The following is an 18,598-nucleotide window of genomic DNA, read 5'->3' on the forward strand; positions in this document are numbered from 1 at the left end:
TCTCTGAAGGTAGGTAGCCTGTACAAGATGTTTCAAAATGTTTAAAAAGTGCTGATTGGCCAGCTCACGCAAGAGTTTGTTAAAAATCTGAGTATGGATTGGACAAACAAGCGCTTTCCCTCAGCCAAACGAGACACGTTGGAGGCTGTCATATAGTAGACCATGTGTCGTTGATGGACTATCAGGCGTTTTATGGCCAAGTGGGTGATAACGTTTTACAAGAACTTGAAAAGTGTATCATGTTATAAGCAGAAGCTCAAAGCACGATTTCAGCCAGCTTTCTCAAACACGAAGCAATTTTTCCTGGTACGGTAAGAGCTTGCTTTATAAAAAAAACTGTGTTGTTTTAGTTTAGAACGCTCTCGTGGAGTCAACACTACCACATTGGCGCGGGCAACGGTACGTTGAGATCCCCATAGTTTACATGGGTCACAATTCTGTTGCAACATCCAATGTGAAGCACATAGCTGGCGTCATCTACTACATGTCTCGTCCTACTCACCATTTCTTCTCCACTAAATATATGACGATAAGAGTGTGTCCACCGCCGAGAAAATCATCGCCAGGGGCGCCATCAAGTCAGGTTCGTTACTCATTAGATGACCCAAGAGCATCTGAATAGCTTACTTTCATCGACGAATACCTATAGTCCAAGGCTCTTCTCCACAAGGCTCCACTGGACTGTTCACGTGGGTCCCGGATGCCAACTCCGTGGCAATCAGCACCGCGTAACCCCAGCATAACAAGAGCATTACTGTCGCACATCATTTCCGTTATCCACTGTTACCACCGCGTCCACTGACTTCGACCCGCTGACAATGTGTTGCAACTGGCTTGCTAGTTGTGTAACCTGCTCCTGCTCCTGGTTACTATTGTCAGCCGCTATGAGCTCAATTCTGCCCAGAAGGCTGTAGTAATAGCCCACCTCATCTCGCAAATTCAGCACCTTGAGCCTCATACGGGCGTTGTCTCGCAGTAGGTCTTCCTCGAGGCACTGTGCTACCTGGACTTGGCGGTGTAAATCGTCCACAATACCTGTGCTTTCCGTAGTTTCCTGTGACTCTTCTACAGCATCATTAGCGTCACTAGCTGACGTCTGTGTCTCTGACTGAATAGTGCCCAGAGTTGTACTCAGTTTGACGCGTTTGGGAGGTGGCCAGGCGCTGTCTAATGTGTTGTCTCCGGTCCCCAATAACTTTTTCTTCACGTCCTTTGCTTTAGATGCCCAGCGAGCCTCTCCAGACCGCACCAACTTAGTTGGAGTGCGGATCTTCGTGGGTGACCGCATGCCAGTCAGTGGGGCTGATGGAGCCTTGGAGGGTGAGCTACACGCCCGAGACGACAACTCGCGCATCGTTAAAACACTTTTGTCCATTTTTGCGTAAATATTGAAAGTATTTTAGATGCTAAATAAAATATGTGGCAAATGCGCTCAAGTTAAAAATGGAGAATTGTTCCACATTTTAATTAGGTACATTTTTTGCATGGACTACTTTTGTTATTTTCCTATTCCCACGTACCTGAAGAAGTAAAGACTCAAGGACATCAGGACCATGCCCATTAGGGCACCATTGGAAACGAGGTGAATGCGACCATTCGCGTAGGTGTAGGCAGTTGGAAAAATCTCTTTCATCGTAATGGTAGACATCATCCCGGAGATAACGCCGTAGAGAGCTGCTTGGGCGAAATCGTTGTCATCTTTACGAATAATGCCGAGGGCGATAAAGGCCCCGACATGCTCTGCGATGGCGGCTACGATACACCACATGATTCCTTTGCACTTGCTACCAGTGGCAAAGTACACTGGTGCGGCCACCGCAACACCCTCCGCGATGTTGTGGAGCCCGACGCCAATTGCCATGGATAGACCGATCGCTGGGTCTTCAATTCCGGCGGTGAACGTGGCGATACCTGACGGGATATTGTGCAACGCGATGGCGATTCCACTCAAAATCCCCATCCGCTGTAGCTTCTCTTTGGCAGCCTCGTCCATCTTGACGAACCCCTGGTCTGGGGGCGATTCCAGCGAAATGCTGTCGTGAACGCTAGCATGGTCAGACACTCTCGTTTCGCTCCTGCTGCTTATCTCCTTCGGTGTGTCGGGACCAATACTCGGTGCGAGTTTTTGTACGATGAAGTCCACGCCGTAGACGACCATTATCCCAGCGCCCATACAGATTGTTGCTGCCGTCCAGGACTTTCCGCTGAGGGAATTGTAGCCGTCCAAGTGTTCAGGCTCAAAAGCTTTGGTGAAATCGAGCACGGAGTACCCGAAGCTCAACACGATGGACAAGAAGATCGTGACTCCTCCCGAGATGCTGAGTGTGGTAGCCAGAGCCATCGGGGTGGCTAAGCGAAGTGTATGATGGCTACAAATGATCAATCCACCCGCCACTGTCGCCAAGGCTGCTAAAGCATTGAGCAGGAACGCCGTACCGACATGACTGCTTTGAAGTTCATGATCACTCATGTTCTGCGTTGCTTGGAGCACCTCGAAGCTAAGAGAGCTGTCCCTCGCCGTCGCAATTCTCGAATGGCTAGAGCATTCAAGCTCATCCTGGCTTATAGAAGGATATCGTCTCTTCGAAATCACCTGTTGTCCACACTTCCAACAAGTTAAAGGCGCGGTGGTAATATCGTCGTGACTGGACTCGATAGGGGTTGCTGGCCCCGAATTGGCTCAAGTGGCGCGATGGGACCAGCATGAGCGTTACGATCCCACAGCGCGGGAGATGACTTTGTCGGCACTGACCATCTCGGAGTGTGTTGCACAATTTGCGGTGGATTATCTGATTCAAAATCATTTCTTTGATACAAACAGGTAGACACTTCACGGAGAGCTATTAATAAGCTGTGAAACCACATAATATGTTATTTAGGTGCCTTTTGAAATGGTATTGTGAGCCGGATTTGGCAACAATTAGCTTCTACCCAACACGAATCTTGATTGGACAGCGCAATCATTATTTTCAAGTAGGTTTCAGCCAATCTCACTAGTGTAGCCATTCAATTTTCCCCAATAAAAAAGCCCAATGGCTTACCACCAACCGCACTTTGCACCATTACCAGTCGAGTATGGCGGACGTCGAGACACCTCTTCTCTGGTGTGTAGACGAGCTGAATGTGGCCACGCGTCGCGGTCGCGTAGTGCGCAAAGTGCGCGAGCGCTACCTGCGCGACGACTTGAGCTGCTCGCTGCCTCATTGCTCGCTGTGTAGCGCCGACGACGATGCATCAGCGGCCACTCACGTTCTAGGCACGACCAAGACGCTTCTGGCCGACAATCCACGCGATGGAGTGTATCTATTGCCATCCATGAAGACAGTGCTGCTGCAGATGGATGCTCTGGATTTCAGTGCTAAGCATAAGAAGAAAACAAAGAAAGACACTACAGAACGAGAAGTCTTTGCGGACGTTCTAGTGTTAGAGACGGTCTGGGAGTTCGTCAAGCGCCAAGACCTGGGCGTCTACAACCGTCTACGCGCTCTACTAATGAACGCAGACAGACGCTTCGTGGTCTTCGCTAACGAGCACCATAGATCGTGTTTTGTCCAGAAGAAGCAGATGTTGCCAAGAGGCTACAAGGAGGACACTTCGGAGGACACTCTTGTAGAGACGGAAGAGGAACGTAATGAACGCGCTGTAGCCACTGCCTGGAAATGGTACGCCGGCCACTTAGCCGAGCTTGAGCGGCAGGATGTCAAGGTCCAATTTTTAGCCAATGACGTTGAAGATCTCAAGCAGGCTGAGAAGTTTGGTGTTTGTGGAGGCAAAACCATCGCAGAGTTCTTGAAACCTGTAGCTGATAAATACCCAGAGCTTCTGGATCTATTGTCTGCTTCAGCTGCGGAGGAGAAGGCGCTGACTGCAGAGGGTGTGAGTACAACCAAAGGACGAGGCAAGAAGAAGCTGTACCCGGAGCATTTACCGGCTGCTGAGATACTGGCGGGGATTAAGAACAAGCGCTTCTTTAAGGGAACAATCCGATGCAACAGAGACCACTGGCTCGAGTGTCACGTGTTGATTCACGGCGCTAACTGCGTCAAGATCCCGGTTTTGCTACAGGGACGAGAGCATATTAACCGTGCGATTGATGGGGACTTGGTGGCGATTCAACTGCTACCGAAAGACCAATGGAAGAAGCCGTCGGACTCGTTTGCTGCCAATGGAACGGCGGCTGCGGAAGCTGCTGAGGAGGACGAGGATAACGAAGATGCCCAACCGGAACCTGTGGGCGTGGCGGAGCCTACCGTGTCATTGGAACAAGTGGCATTGGTGCAGAGTGATGCGTCGCAGCACGCCAAGCCTGCTGGGCGTGTCGTGGGCATTATCCAGCGCAATTGGCGCAAGTTCTGCTGCTCTCTGGAGGCTCCTCGTGATGGTGTGACGCTGAATGCGTCGGGTAGCTGCTTGGTGGTGCCGGTGGACCGGAAGGTGCCGAAGATCAAGATCCAGACGCGGCAACAGGAAGCGTTGATGGACAAGCGAGTGCTGGTGGCGATTGACTCGTGGCCGGCATACAGCAAGTTCCCTCTGGGCCACTACGTGCGTACACTGGGCGTGATTGGCGACAAGGAGACGGAGACGACTGTGCTGCTTCTGGAGCACGACATCCCGTGCGACCAGTTCAGTGACGAAGTGATGCGCTGTCTGCCTGCTGAGGACTGGAAGATTACACCCGAGAACGCCTCAGGACGCCGAGATCTACGTGACCTGCCAGTGTGCAGCATCGACCCGCCCAACTGTAAGGACATCGACGACGCTCTGCATGCCAAGTTATTGCCCAATGGGAACCTCCAAGTGGGCGTCCACATTGCCGACGTGACGCACTTTGTGGCTCCTGGCAGCGCGCTGGACGAAGAAGCAGCGGACCGCGGCACGTCGACGTATCTGGTGGATCGGCGTCTCGACATGCTGCCAGGTCTGCTGACTACCAAGCTCTGTTCGCTGACGGACGTGGAAGATCACTTTGCCTTCAGTGTGCTGTGGGAGCTCCAACTGGTGGGACAGAGCGACGTGCAGGTCGTTGACGTACAGTTCTGCAAGAGTCTGATCCGGTCCGTGGCGTCTTTGTCGTATCAGCAAGCGCAGGAGTTCTTGGACGACCCAGAGGCTGGTGGCGTGTACGGCCAAGACTCGACTTTGAAGAAGAAGAAAAAGGGCGAGAGTGACGAACAGTTTGAGCGCCGACAGCTGCTGGGAAGCGGCATCAAGACGCTGAACACGATCGCGACGCGGCTACGCGCCAAGCGTATCGAGGCCGGCGCCTTGACGCTGGCGTCCCCTGAAGTGCGCTTTGTGCTGGACACGGAGACGCAGAACCCGCTGGACGTGCAGATGTACACGCTGCGAGACACCAACGCTCTGGTGGAGGAGTTCATGCTGCTGGCCAACATTACAGTGGCCAAGAAGATCGTGCGTCACTTCCCGACGTTCTCGATGCTGCGTCGGCATCCGGCGCCGTCCAAGCGCCAGTTTGACTTGCTCTGCAGTCAGGCCAAGGCTGTGGGTGTGGAGCTGCACGTGGACACGTCCAAGCAACTGCAAGACTCGCTGGATGCGGCCGACAAGGAAGCTGCTGGGAGCAAGAGGAAACACGGCGACAAGGCGAACCCGTACTTCAACAAGCTGCTGCGGATCATGACGACGCGCTGTATGATGCCAGCGAGCTACTTCAGCTCCGGCGAGGTGGCGCCTCCCGAGTTCCATCACTACGGTCTGGCTGCTCCCATCTACACGCACTTCACGTCGCCTATCCGTCGGTACGCTGACGTGGTGGTGCATCGCCTGCTGGCTGCCGCTATCGGCGTGGCTCCACTGCCCAGTTACCTCGAGAACAAGTCGCATCTGCACGAGATCAGCGACCAACTTAACCGTCGACACCACGCGGCGCAACTGGCAGGAAGAGCGTCCGTGACTCTGCACACGGTGCTCTACTTCCAGCAGTATCCCACGCGCACAGACGCCGTCATCACCAAGGTCAAGAACAACGGAGTGGGCGTCCTACTGCCTCGTTTCGGCATTGAAGGCATGATCTTCCTGTGTGGGAAGGACGAGCAGGACGACCAAGATGTTGTCAAGTTCGACGGAGCTCGTCACACACTCACGTTGGTGCAGAAGAGTCGCAAGCTGCAGGTGTTCGACCGTGTCCGAGTCAAGGTGTACGTGGCGCTGACGTTCGGCAACCGCCAGGAGCTCAAGATGGACTTGCTGGACGAAGACGATGACGAAGACGACAACCAAGAGGATGCGGCCCAGAAGGAAGCCGAAGCGAACCTCCGTGCTGCTCGCAAGAAACGCAAAGTGGCTACATAAGTTGCAGAATCTTGAATGGCACGTATGTTTCTTCAATATTCTTTGCTTCGCATTCACCGACAATCTAGCAATTTTTCTACTATTAATAACGATGGGTTTGTAGAGATGTATCTCCTCATTCATCTTTTTGCTTTCACGTATGCAATTTCGTTGTTGCCTAAAAGGACAGAAACTTTGTCCAATTTTCTATAATAAAATGTAATTTATAAAAGAAAATCGGAGATTCTTTGCTTTCTTACAATCCAATCAGCACGCTCGCATGCGTACTTAGCAATGAGCTGATTTTCTACAAATGCGAACCTATGAGCTAAAGCTATCAGTGTGCTGCGTGCTTCTACTTTGCGTCACATTTTAAAGATTGCGATTAGTACATATGTACTGTATTAAAGAATGTCCTCGTTTTAAGAACACAAATAGGGAATGCAAAGATACTTCACCTTGCAGCTCTCGTTTTAATTTTTGAAACTGGTATTTTCTACACATGCAATGGTATTTTATTTTAGAATGTTCGAAGCAGTTCAATACTACTCCGTAGTACGATGCAACGTCAAAGAATATCGCTTGGAAGGTTTCTATACCGTCAGACTGGAGTTTGCCATAATGTTTATGATGACAAAAAATCTGGATTGATTTGATTTCACCCCTAACCAACTATTCTTGTTCATGTGCCATAATGTTTATGAATAGTGACGAATGGAACTATCAACTGCCGGAATGATAGCCACTTTGGAACTCACCGGTATCTGCAACAAGGCTACTACAATAATGCGCCTGATCCTGTGGGCGCTGTTTGCGACTCTGGTCGTCTTTTTTTCAAGTGGTGAAGCCTCTTCATTCGAGACGAATAAGCCACAGAAGCGCACACTGTACAGCAAGTCGACTTCGCGCAGCGGTGTTGTCAATAATCTTTCCAAGCATGACCAGAGAGTCCTGAGGGGTGAAGGCAAGATGGAAGACAGGGATGAAGCAGAAGAGCGAGGTGTCTCCCATACAATAACGGAGAAAACCAAGTCCATCGGCAAGAAAACCCTTGAGACACCTAAACATCTTGGCAAGAAAGCTGCAGAACAGCTGAGACGTATCAAAGCATGGTACCTGGGGAAGGAGGCAAAAATTCTCGAGCGAAGGTTTAAGGAGCTAGTTGCGCAGAAAAAATCTTATGACGACGTCAAGAACCAATGGTCCACCCTATTATACACTGGCAGGTGGTCGACACCGTCAGGGTTCAAGCGGTTCCTGACGAAGTATGATGATTGGCTAAAGAAGAATGGTTACTTGCACCTTGCAAAGAAAGATAACCCATGATGAAGGCCTTGTGTGACACCGGTCCGAACTACGTAGTACTAATATACTACAGTAAAACTCTTTGGTTTTTGCTAGCAGTATTATCTTTTTTTATTTTTGACAGCTACTTTTAAACAAGTATATTACTACTAGTAGTAGTTTAATACATATTACTTCGAAGTATGAATTCTACTTTGTAGTTAATTATATTAAAGAAAGTGCTCGGAATGCAGAGTTCAACTTGGACTACAAACATCAAGTGGTACAATATTGCTACGCTTCGAGCGGTTCTAAGCTATGTGCGCATCAACGTCTACTAAATACATTGACCAGTACCGGTATTTTAGCTCCATCTGTAAATCACTGTATAAATTACAGTAAAAACAATTAGGATTTAAATTGCAGGGAGGGATACGCAGACTTTATTTCGTCCCAAAACGTTAACCGAGTTATAAGTAACGATATATGACATGTAAGAGACCTTTAGTCCACGGTAGCTTTTGACAGCCGTCACATAGATAATTGAGAGTGCTTAATGTTTGGAATGCAATGCTAGCCTATGCATTTGCCTAGCTTAAACACTGTTGGGTAAATTGCTCGCTGATACTGGGTAAAGCAACTTTCTGGTGCTGTCCGTGAGATTAAGGCCAAAGCACATAAAGCTACGAACGGGCTAGTCCAAGTATGAGCGCATCTCATACTGGGAGCTGTGCTCATACTGGGAGGACGTCACCACGATGTTCCTCCAATGACAGCTCCACTGGTTAATACTTTGTCTGCTACCCTGTACAGATCTAATCTTTTCAATATGCTCGACCTCAATAATAATTTATTAAATTGAAGATACAAAAATAATGTTGTACTGCCTGTATTTGACTCAAGATTTATATGTTTGTAAAACTAGAACCTCCTCGACAGGACAAAAATGATCATTCCAATACGACTAGGCTCAATAATCAATTATGTTAAATACCGTAAATATTGGTTTCATTTTCCGATCGTTACACATGTATTTGGCCGTTGAAACATTTTTTTGCATTGAAGCTGAAATTGAGAACTGAAAGCAGATCTCGACTTCGTCTCAATTTTTTATTCAATTAACGACGTTAAATTCACTTCGACAGTAGAAAATATATGAAGTCTCTCCTAGCATGAGCGAATAATTTTTTTCTAACCAGTATTACATTTTGGTTTAGAAAGCTGATTGCGGTATTTCGATCTCAGTTTGATGTCAGTTTTGTTTCGTCCGCGGACTGCCATGACGGTCTCGAGATCTGGTGGCGGGCAATCGTCCTCGTTTACATGTACGACATTAGTATAGCGATAGCGTCCTGTGTTTTAGGAGTATCAGTGCGATATTTTGAGCGGTGGAACGGTCTCTTTAAATCAAAGGGAAACGTGTTACCACAAGATAGCAAGAACAAATCGGCTAGATGGTCTAAAGAGGCGATAATGTTTGAAGAGGATTATATTCGTGTTCATCCGTGTCTTTACGTTGAGGAGCTGCAGGAGGCAGTGGAGGAAAAGTTTGGTAGCACACTGAACAACTCTACGGAAGCCGAGGTATCCATCACTGAGCACGAACTCCATCGTATGAGGTGTGTCATAGCTTGTTCTGCTGCTGCCAAATGGCGCGCCCACCCTTTTTAGCGTTAGGACGACAGCCATTGTTGTAGGCAGCGGCGAGGCCATAATTACTACACCTAGATGGAAACAACGTCAGTTAGATTATTTGTATTCACAGTTTTCTCGATTTGTTAGTACGCACTAGTGATGACACACGAAGCAGAGACGCGAGTGTAATTTAGCACAATTGTTATTTGAAGAGGTCATACCATTCTTCTCTTAAGTAAATTACTTACATCACGCTCACACCTCTCTGCCTTACACAGATACACAGCTTCAGAAGGTTGTAATGTACAACGTACGATGTACGATGTTTATCCTTGTATAAATACAAAGAACAGCTCGTACCGGCGGGCGCACGGGGGGGAGGGGGGGGGGCAGCACAAGGATGCCGAGGTTAGCGGACGGGCTTCGCTAGGCTGACACTCTGAGTCCGATTACCAATCGGGAGGGGGGGGATTATTACCGGGCGGCATAGCGCTCAGCGACACAGCGGAGAACACACAGCGACTGACTGTCAAAGTGGTTGACGGCGGCGACGTTCAGGCTGCAGTATATTGCTACACAAGGACCCAAGACAGAGGTCAGTACTACCGCGGTCCTTTAACACTGATGCGCACTTGTATCAGTTCTTCTTACCTTGGCGCGCTCTGATTTTTGTGTGCCAACCGTTGGCGCTGTTTTAGGCCCGTCTTTTAAACGTATTTAGGGCGGAATTAAATAAATGCGGCCGGTTTTAGCAATGATAGAGATATAGGAATTGCGACAGAATTATGACCGCAGAAATAATGAAAGACACAATATATGTTGTTTTATTTGCTAGCTACTAAATCACTATGCTTAGTAAAGTAGTCGATTTTTGGAAAGTACATGTATCATCATTGTTTTATTCTTAGTACTACGAGCACCAAGCCCATTTATTGATCAAAACTTAGAGGATGAGTCCAACACAGAGAAAACGTCGTACTTCTCCGGCCCGTTCAACATGATAGTTGTTTTTTTTATTGATCGCACATAGCTAAAACAATTATTTCTATTGGATCAAAAGGGACTCTGGTTTTGCATGGCTACGGGCCACTAAAATTATGGTTGGCCTAGCGTAAAGCTAACCGCGCAGTTTGGGTTTTGACACGATGCCCAGAACGCCTGGGAAACAAGACATTGCGCCTGAAACTCGCCTCAATGTAGCTGTTTATATTGCTGAACGGAGCGTCGACGGTAAACTCAGTGCGGCAGTTTGTGCAGCCATGGAGGCTTTTGATATGTGTCTCAACAGCGTCAAGAAGTCGCACCAAAAGGCTAGCTTTATATTCGCCCAGAAGCGAGTGCAACTCAAGAGCGGGAGGCGCCTGTCCGTACAAGAAGTTCTGGAGCTCGTCCAAGGGGTGCCGCTTTGCCAGAGGCAAACCCAGCGAGCATTGGTGGCTGCATCTGGTATACCACGCACTACGCTACAGCGGTATCTTGCTGATGGGACTCTACGTCGCGCATCTTCTCGTGTTAAACCTACTCTTACTGATGCTCACAAGACAAAACGACTACAGTACAATGGGTTTTATCGCATGGCGAGATGGCATTAGGTACTGTAACATCTCAAAAAGTATTATTACTCAACCTTTTAATTGTTGCAGGTGTTAATTATCTTGCTTATATTGTTTTGGCTTAGGTGCCCAAATGTACCGCATGCATCATACGTACAATACTGTGCATGTAGATGAAAAGTAGTTTAACCTCAACAAAGTGGCCACGAGATATTACCTGACAGCCAATAAGCAGTTGCCTTATCAATCCTGTGCAAACAAGCGATACATAGGTAAAATCATGTTCTTAGCCGCTGTCGCGTGTCCTCGCTACGACTTTTACAAGAAACAGTACTTTGATGGTAAGATTGGCATTTGGCCTATTGTTAAAAGGGTCGAGGCGGTTCGTGGCTCCGTTAATCGTCCTAACGGTACGCTAATTACGAAGCGTGTGTCGATGACACAAGCTCTTTACCGCGAACTACTTGTCGAAAAAGTATTTCCAACAATTCGATCCAAACTGACATGTATTTTTTAAATGTAATTTTAATTGTAGTAGCCCAATAATTATTTTTTGTTTTAAGTTCGCAGAGGCTCGACCGTGGTCGTCCAGCAGGATAATGCAAGGCCTCACGTATTAGAAGGTGATGCTCAATTAGTACATGCTGGGATGGTTGATGGCTGAAGGATAAAGATACGATATCAGCCACCTCGGTCACCTTTACCTAAATGTACTTGATTTGGGTTACTTCTCGGCTATTCAAGCTATACAGTATCAAAAAGCTACCTACGACTCTGACAAGTTATTACGGCGGTTGAGGAAGCTTTCGACGAGCTCAGGTGGCAAACACTTGACAAGTGTTCTATCACTTTGCAGAAAGTGATGGAGTCTAAAATGGCTAGTGGTGGGAGTAACGATTTCAAGCTTCCGCGCGTTAGGAAACACATTGGACGTAATGCCCGAATGCCAATGTCGGTTGTAGTCGACACCGATGCGGTTACGAAAGGATACAGTCAGCTGTATGCCTAAATTAGAAATAATTTTTAGGCTATCACTGATTAATCAATACAAATAGCTGGTTTAGACAAATGCTCTCGACTTCCCGAATAAACCTCGCCCCAAACACATCTTATTCGCGGTGCTTCTAGTAAGTCCATGCGTCTGAAACTGCGTCCAGCTGTTGTTAATTGCCCGGTTTAGCCACTCTTAAAGTACGGTGTAATATCGCTAAATATTGAATGAATTGCGACAAAAAACTATTGACTTTCTGAGCACGGCGGTTTTGATCGCAGCGTCCACGCGCATATTTACCATTCTTACAACCTAAAAAATATGTTCCTGTGCGCCGTACTCCGGGCTATGACGTGGTGTGCCTTGCGTCTACCAGCTAGCTCTTGTTTAAGAGTTTTTAGCCCAAAACTAAAATCATCATTTTGAAGTGGGCCGGGCAAGTACTTTCGAATTATTTTTAAATAATAATCTGGACAATTTTAAAGTAGCCCAAAAGATGAGCCCGAAACTAGATTTTATCGGTAGCTTTAGTGATTTATCATTAGTTTTATGTAACTTGATCACAGCCGGATACTACTGAGCACAAAATACCTCACCTGCAAAAATCAACTATTGTACTGGACGAGTGCTCGAATTCGCATCCCTGCTTCAATCGACGGTGGGTATCAAAACAGTCTTTAGCGCCCAATTAATCTTCTAACTACAAGTTAGCGGGCCGAAGAAGGTGCAGAGAACACAAAATTAGTGCCGTAAAGCATTCAAAATATAGCCACCAATATTTAATGCTATAACCATTACAATTTAAAAAAAGGTGTAAATTCGAATACATGTTTCCGATTATTATTTTTTAAGATGGCACCAAGCCCGAGACACGCTTACAGCTTGTTTCCATTGCTATCGATGCGTCCTTGGCTAATTTCGAAGTGAAGCTTTCTGGCCAAGGCCTCAAAGAAAATGAAGATGTTAGTCCTGATTTCAAAACCAATCAGATTGTCGATCAGATACCAACAAAACGTGTACTCTGTCCCGTTTATTTATATTACAGCTGTGTGTGTTACAACATACTGTAAAACATTTGTGCATGCGGACGCACAAGATTGCATACAAATGAAAAACCTCATGATTTGAAGCTTACCTTTTCTCTACTCCTATGCCAAATGCAAATCTTCCTGCAGATCCACTACTGCTGATCATCTGTCTCGTTAATGAACTGGTTGATGACATCGTCAGATTCGCTGACGGTCTCTTCAACCAGTTGCAGTCGCTCCAACGCTTCAACGAGTTGGTTTTCGTGCTCAGTTGCCGGACTTACCGCAAGTTGGCGTTTAAAGCCTCTTTGAATCACCGAAGCGCCGAGAGCGTTCCACGCTGCCGTAGCCCAGTAGATAGCATCGCTTCTAGAGGGAGGATTAAGCTGAAATTTGCCGCCTGAATTTCCTTGACGGAATTGTTGTAGCTGCTCCGACACGTGCTGAGCCCAGCGCTTTCGAAGGCGTTCTTTAAGTGGTCGAAACCAGGATATATCAGCTGGTTGGCACACAGAAGTTAATCCAGGAGGAACTTTAAGAAGGTGCATATTTAGCAGCTCTGTATGCTCAAGCACTTCATCAGTCCAATGAGCCGAGAAATCATCCCAAAGCAACAGTACCGGCTGTGCCTCATCTCGATTTGCGAAATGGTAGTCCAGAAAAGCGACGGATAAGCCTGAGTTCCACCACGCAGAGCTGTTGCCATAGATTTGCAGAGCAGCATCACTCTGAATTGTTTGCATTGTTTTCCACAAGGAGTCTCCAAAGCCATGTTGGGCCACGTAGTTGTAGGCCGCTTTGTCGGGGTTGCGCGAGGGCTCAGTCTTAACCACGAAAAAAGGGTCATACTGTTTTCCAGTCGAATCTGCCAGAAACATGCCTGTCAGGCGTTCCTTGTCCTTTCCACCACATCTGACCCACACTGTATTGACACCTTTTCTGTCCACCGTCTGCTTGGGAAGATACTCGAAGCAAATGCCGCTTTGGTCTGCATTGTAGAATTTATCTACACCAAGATCATTTTTTGCTTGCTCTACCTCTTGCCAAAAGTTGTTGGCAGCGTCTTCCATGGCAGCAGGGGTTTTCTGGCCTTGACGAGTTTTTGTTCTCAAAGACAAGCCATGACGAGACAGAAACCCCTGCTGCCAGCACCAACTCCCAGTGAAAACGCCATCTGCTACGCCTTCGTCACGGGCAACTTCCTGAGCTTGAAGTTGAAGCATTAGACGGGACACAGGGATACCCTCACCACGTAGCGAATTAATCCACTCAACAATGCTTTCTTCTCCAGACTTGCTGATTGTTGTTGCTGTTCCTGGGGCTCTGTAAGACCTCAAATTTGCCGTAGCGGTGGAGGCAACCATGGCTTCAATGTGTGTACGCTGCTTCGACCACTCGTTGATCCGCTTGCGCTTTGATACGCGTTTTGCTGGGATGAGTTGGCAGTAAAATCTATCGAGAGTAGCATCCATGTCATCATTGTTGTCACGAAGGAAATTTATTACGTCCAGCTTTTTAGTGTAGCTCTCGCACTCGCGTTTGTAGCCGTTTGGCTTTCGCCCAGCGCCACCAGGAGCGCGGCTCCGCCCTCTTGCCATGCTGGCACTTGCAGGCTCTGAATGTGAAAGGCTGGTTGTCTGCTTGCTAGTAGTTTCACCGCGGCTTTATCCTGTGCATAAATAGTAGAGTGGGTATAAATAGGTAGGTCCGCATGGACAAATGCTCCATAGTAAGGTTTTTTCAAATAGCTACATCATTATGATTGGCTAATTCTGGCGTCCGGATGGACAAAAGGTCCGGATGCACAAATGTTTTACAGTATTGATATTTTTAGACATCCTGGTATGACACGAGACGGCGCATTCGCCAACAGACGCTGAACCGCAGTCATGAGCGACGATGGACAAGAACCAGAGGTCTCGCCGCCTGAGGGTGATTCTTCTAACGTCGCACATAGTTCATTCCGGTTTATCTCAACCCATTTTACAGAAGATGCTGCTGTAACAGCGCTACACAGTGCTGATACATCTGAATACAGCCATCTACGCACGTATGGGCCGACAGAACGTCGCAAGAGTGTCTACACTTGCATTTCGCATGAGGCGTGTTCTCGTCGGCTACGGATCGTTAAGATTTCAGAGATCAACTCTTCTCATTCCATAACGACTTCTTCATACGAAGTAGAATCTAGTGGTACCCATAGCCAGTTGCTAACGCACCGAAAGAGGTCTGGTATTGACATGCAGATAAAACCAGAGGTGGATAGCATTCTTCAAGGTGGAGCAGGTCCAAAACGATGCGTACTTCTACTACAGAAGAAATATAAACTTGACCCAACCATGCTAGCCAAGATTCCAGACGAAATCAAACTGAAGAACAGAAATGAAGAAGAAACTAAAAATAATTGGGATATTTCAAGTTTTTCAGTTCTGATGGAGTGGGCCCACCTGCACATGTGTACTACGGCTGACAAGATTTTCGGAAGCTTGGGGATTTATGGGTTTATGGATTTGGCGGCATTTACTCAACAAAGTCTCGACTTTCAAAATGAATTACTTATATTGAACACATTTGATCACAAGTTTGATGGTGACACTGGGAAAGAAACTTCGTTTGGTGTTATTTTCACATCGCGACGTCTTTTTCGAAATCTGTACCGATGTATTTGTGATCAAAGAGAGACCGGTCTCGTTGGAGTTACCGATGGCACCTACCGCATCGATTTCAGTAAGTGCTATTACTAAATAATTACAAAATATTTATTACAGCTGCTAACCCATGTATATTATTCACGTTTATTAAAGATCGCTGGACTCTGGTAGCACTTGGCAGTTCTTGCTCTGTGTATGAAAGAAAACGTTACCGACATTCATTTGTACCTTGGATGTACATATTTGTGCGTACGGAGCATGAGTCTGCCTACAAAACGTTATTCTCTACAGCTAAGCGATTCGTCGCTGATTACTTCAACGATTCTTTGGTTTTAAAGTACGGAAGCCAAGATCATGCTTCCTACATTGCTACAGCTTTTTCCTCCATCTGGCCTGGTATCAAAATACTTAATTGTTATCCAAACCTTTTCAGAAAAGCGTTCGAAAAAGCTGGCCTATTGAATGACTCTGGATTCTACAGTTCTTACGTCGAGATGAATATATACCTCCTCGAGCAAGCGCGTATCGAAGAACAATTTACGGCAATGGCTGAGCGTATAGTTACATATTGGAGCGACAAAAACGAACAAGCGTACGCGGATTGGTTCAAAAGCCAGTATTTGGGCGCTCTATGGGGTACATGGTTTGCTACTTCTGCTGTGCCTGGTGTTTTGCCGTCACAAACCCCCATCGAATCCCACAACAAAGTGATAAAAACGGTGTGTACTCCGCAGCTACATGCAGCGACCTCAGTCGTTTTGAATGACACTCTCCCAGCGATCCTTTTGCTGAACAGTGACAAAAAGATTTCCCGATACGGTCATTTCTGCGAAGGTAATATTTAACTTTTCCATCATAATATGTTTGACTAAATAAAAAATTGTTTTAGGTCCTGTTCCCAGCGAAATGGTTGAACACGCACGAGTGTTTTTTCGTGAAAAAAATCATAGGAAGCAATACCTCATCTTGGATTCCCCAACAAAGCTGAGCTCCATTGTTTTCAATACTTGGGAATACGCTGTTTACCCTAAAAACCATGGAGTGGAAGTCACCGATGCCCGAGTCTCCAGGTTTTTTTTTTCATCATTTATCCAACTTAATATATCAGCATAACTTTCAATGTTTGTATGTCATACAGATATCTCGACTCGAAAAAAGGAAAACTACGGAAGAGGTCCAAAGTTCCTGATTTTAATCTGTTTTGCCTCATTGCACGAGGTTTTAGTACATCCAGATGCACCTACTTCAGACTTTCAGCTGAGCTTGACCCCTACAGTACCGTCGGATCAGGTAACATTGTGTAAAATGTTGAGATGCAAAAAATAATTTTTACAATTTATCCTTACAGATTCTGGCTGTTCGGTCACGATATCGCTGTGATTGTAAGGGGTTTTGGACTACTATCTGGGTTTGCAGTCATGTTATTGCAACACTTGCCCTGATGGAGCAATACGACCTGCAAACAGCAACCGCTCTCATGCCTGTTCGGAAACAGAGTGGGGGTCAGCGGAAAAAAACAAATTGTCTGAGCAAGGACGACTCTAGATACTTCGACGTTGGAAAACTGGAAAAACAATTCGTTCAAAAACCATCCTTTCCAATTGGGTGGAACGTGACCAAACAACTTCCCGTTGAAGACACCGAAGGAAAAATCACGTTGAGAAATGTACCTGGCCGAGTTGTGGATTGGCAAAATTGTATTGGGCCAAGAGGTGTCTATAACTGGGCGGTTGAGTTCAACAATGGTGCTAGGGAATTGCTGGAAGTGGATCAATTGGCTGCGCTGATTAACAAGTGCCACCACGAAGGACTAAACGTTACAGCGCGTCTTTTCTAGTCGAAGCGTGACTCACGACATCGTGGTGATAGCCATAGTAGTTCTAATACCACATGTTTTGCATAATACATACAGAAGTATCGATTTCCATCCAATGGAAATTGTATTGAAAAGCATCCGATTTTGTATAGCAGATAAGCCGCACCCCACGTCAACAGACTTGCCCTCCAAACGGTGCAGCTGGTCCGAAAATGCGCCTTGAATGATCGTCACTTGATCGTCCAATCCGGCGAACGAGACAATCTGAAGACACAAAAAGTGTAAGTCTATCAAGTGACGCGCAAATACACTTCATTCAAGGTACCTCACGAACACGCGCTGCAAACTCCGGTGAATACTCGAAAGAGTAGTAGTGGGAGTCGACGCCAGCCGCTTTCGCTGCTTCACGTTGGGTGTTAGCGAAGCGCACGGCACTGTAGCCCGTGTAAGCGCCGATCTCGGCCATGGCTCGTGGTGTCTTCTGTCGATTTTTGGCGTCAATGATGGCGCCTTTAGTTGCGCCAACGTTCATCATGGTGTTGTTCGCCGCGAAGGTGTCGATAGCAGCAACTACAGAGGCAGGGTCGTTTCGAGTGGCATTTTGTTTGATGAATTCGAAGCACGCAGCTGAGCTACAAACGAGCAGAGCAGGTTAGCTATTGGCATTGTGGTAGATATTTCAGTGTGAGCCACAACGTACTTGCGCTGCATCTCCCACTCAATAATGGGGTGACGGCTTTGGTGATGGTGAAGGTTACAGATTCAAACATCGAGAAGCTGCTCATGGCGATTCGTGGGGTGTAGTCGGATGCCAATTAAAATGTGAGAGAGTGTTGCTACCCCGAGACGGACATCGCAACATGGTCGTGTATTGACTGTCAATAGACTTCGTGGCGCCATGCGCATTCATTCCTAGGAATCATCATCATTCATCTTCTGAGAAACAACGTGGATCTGGAGGAGACTTCGACACACAGCGCTACGCAGGAGCTGATACGCGAAGCTAGACTGTCTCTGAAATGGTCGTTACCACTACAAGTAAGGGAAGATACCAGCTTCGTTCATTTTTGTGAGACCTTCACTATTTACCGGCAGCAGGTGTCCAATTAAGGCATAAAAGGCAGCTGAGTTTCTGTGGTCCATCAAATGGACACTAGGGATCGAGAGCTCGACGTAGTTGCATCGAATCAATCAGAAAAGCTGCTTCGTGGAAAACAAGTTCTACCATTAAATTGGAGACAAGGCCATAATAGTTTTTTTTCTCCCAAAACCTAGATATAAATCCTCAAGGTCCCAAGAATCAGAATAAAACCTCGCAAAAACAGCTGTTTGGGCTAAATACTTAG

The 18,598-nt window shown here is 46.9% G+C and overlaps 5 protein-coding genes across 5 annotated transcripts; 2 read left to right on the forward strand and 3 right to left on the reverse strand.

Moving 5' to 3' along the window:
* Positions 1 to 783: 783 nt before the first annotated feature.
* PITG_18507 (uncharacterized protein) lies at positions 784 to 1,288 on the reverse strand (the record flags this gene model as incomplete). Its single annotated transcript, XM_002997578.1, has 3 exons — positions 784 to 812; positions 871 to 1,035; positions 1,132 to 1,288. The coding sequence occupies 3 exons, from the start codon at positions 1,286 to 1,288 to the stop codon at positions 784 to 786; spliced, it is 351 nt and encodes a 116-aa protein (XP_002997624.1).
* Positions 1,289 to 1,498: 210 nt separating this feature from the next.
* On the reverse strand, positions 1,499 to 2,341 carry PITG_18508 (Zinc (Zn2)-Iron (Fe2) Permease (ZIP) Family; the record flags this gene model as incomplete). Its single annotated transcript, XM_002997579.1, has 3 exons — positions 1,499 to 2,010; positions 2,113 to 2,197; positions 2,264 to 2,341. The coding sequence occupies 3 exons, from the start codon at positions 2,339 to 2,341 to the stop codon at positions 1,499 to 1,501; spliced, it is 675 nt and encodes a 224-aa protein (XP_002997625.1).
* Positions 2,342 to 3,075: 734 nt separating this feature from the next.
* On the forward strand, positions 3,076 to 6,315 carry PITG_18509 (exosome complex exonuclease RRP44, putative; the record flags this gene model as incomplete). Its single annotated transcript, XM_002997580.1, has 1 exon — positions 3,076 to 6,315. One exon carries the CDS (start codon positions 3,076 to 3,078, stop codon positions 6,313 to 6,315), a length of 3,240 nt encoding a protein of 1,079 aa, XP_002997626.1.
* A 765-nt stretch (positions 6,316 to 7,080) lies between these two features.
* PITG_18510 (secreted RxLR effector peptide protein, putative) lies at positions 7,081 to 7,620 on the forward strand (the record flags this gene model as incomplete). The annotated part of the gene is made up of 1 exon (XM_002997581.1): positions 7,081 to 7,620. One exon carries the CDS (start codon positions 7,081 to 7,083, stop codon positions 7,618 to 7,620), a length of 540 nt encoding a protein of 179 aa, XP_002997627.1.
* A 9,948-nt stretch (positions 7,621 to 17,568) lies between these two features.
* PITG_18511 (uncharacterized protein) lies at positions 17,569 to 18,037 on the reverse strand (the record flags this gene model as incomplete). Its single annotated transcript, XM_002997582.1, has 3 exons — positions 17,569 to 17,884; positions 17,953 to 17,963; positions 18,011 to 18,037. 3 exons carry the CDS (start codon positions 18,035 to 18,037, stop codon positions 17,569 to 17,571), a joined length of 354 nt encoding a protein of 117 aa, XP_002997628.1.
* Positions 18,038 to 18,598: the final 561 nt, after the last annotated feature.

This window comes from Phytophthora infestans, genomic scaffold (genome assembly GCF_000142945.1).
Source record: "Phytophthora infestans T30-4 supercont1.69 genomic scaffold, whole genome shotgun sequence".
Taxonomy (NCBI): Eukaryota; Oomycota; class Peronosporomycetes; order Peronosporales; family Peronosporaceae; genus Phytophthora; species Phytophthora infestans.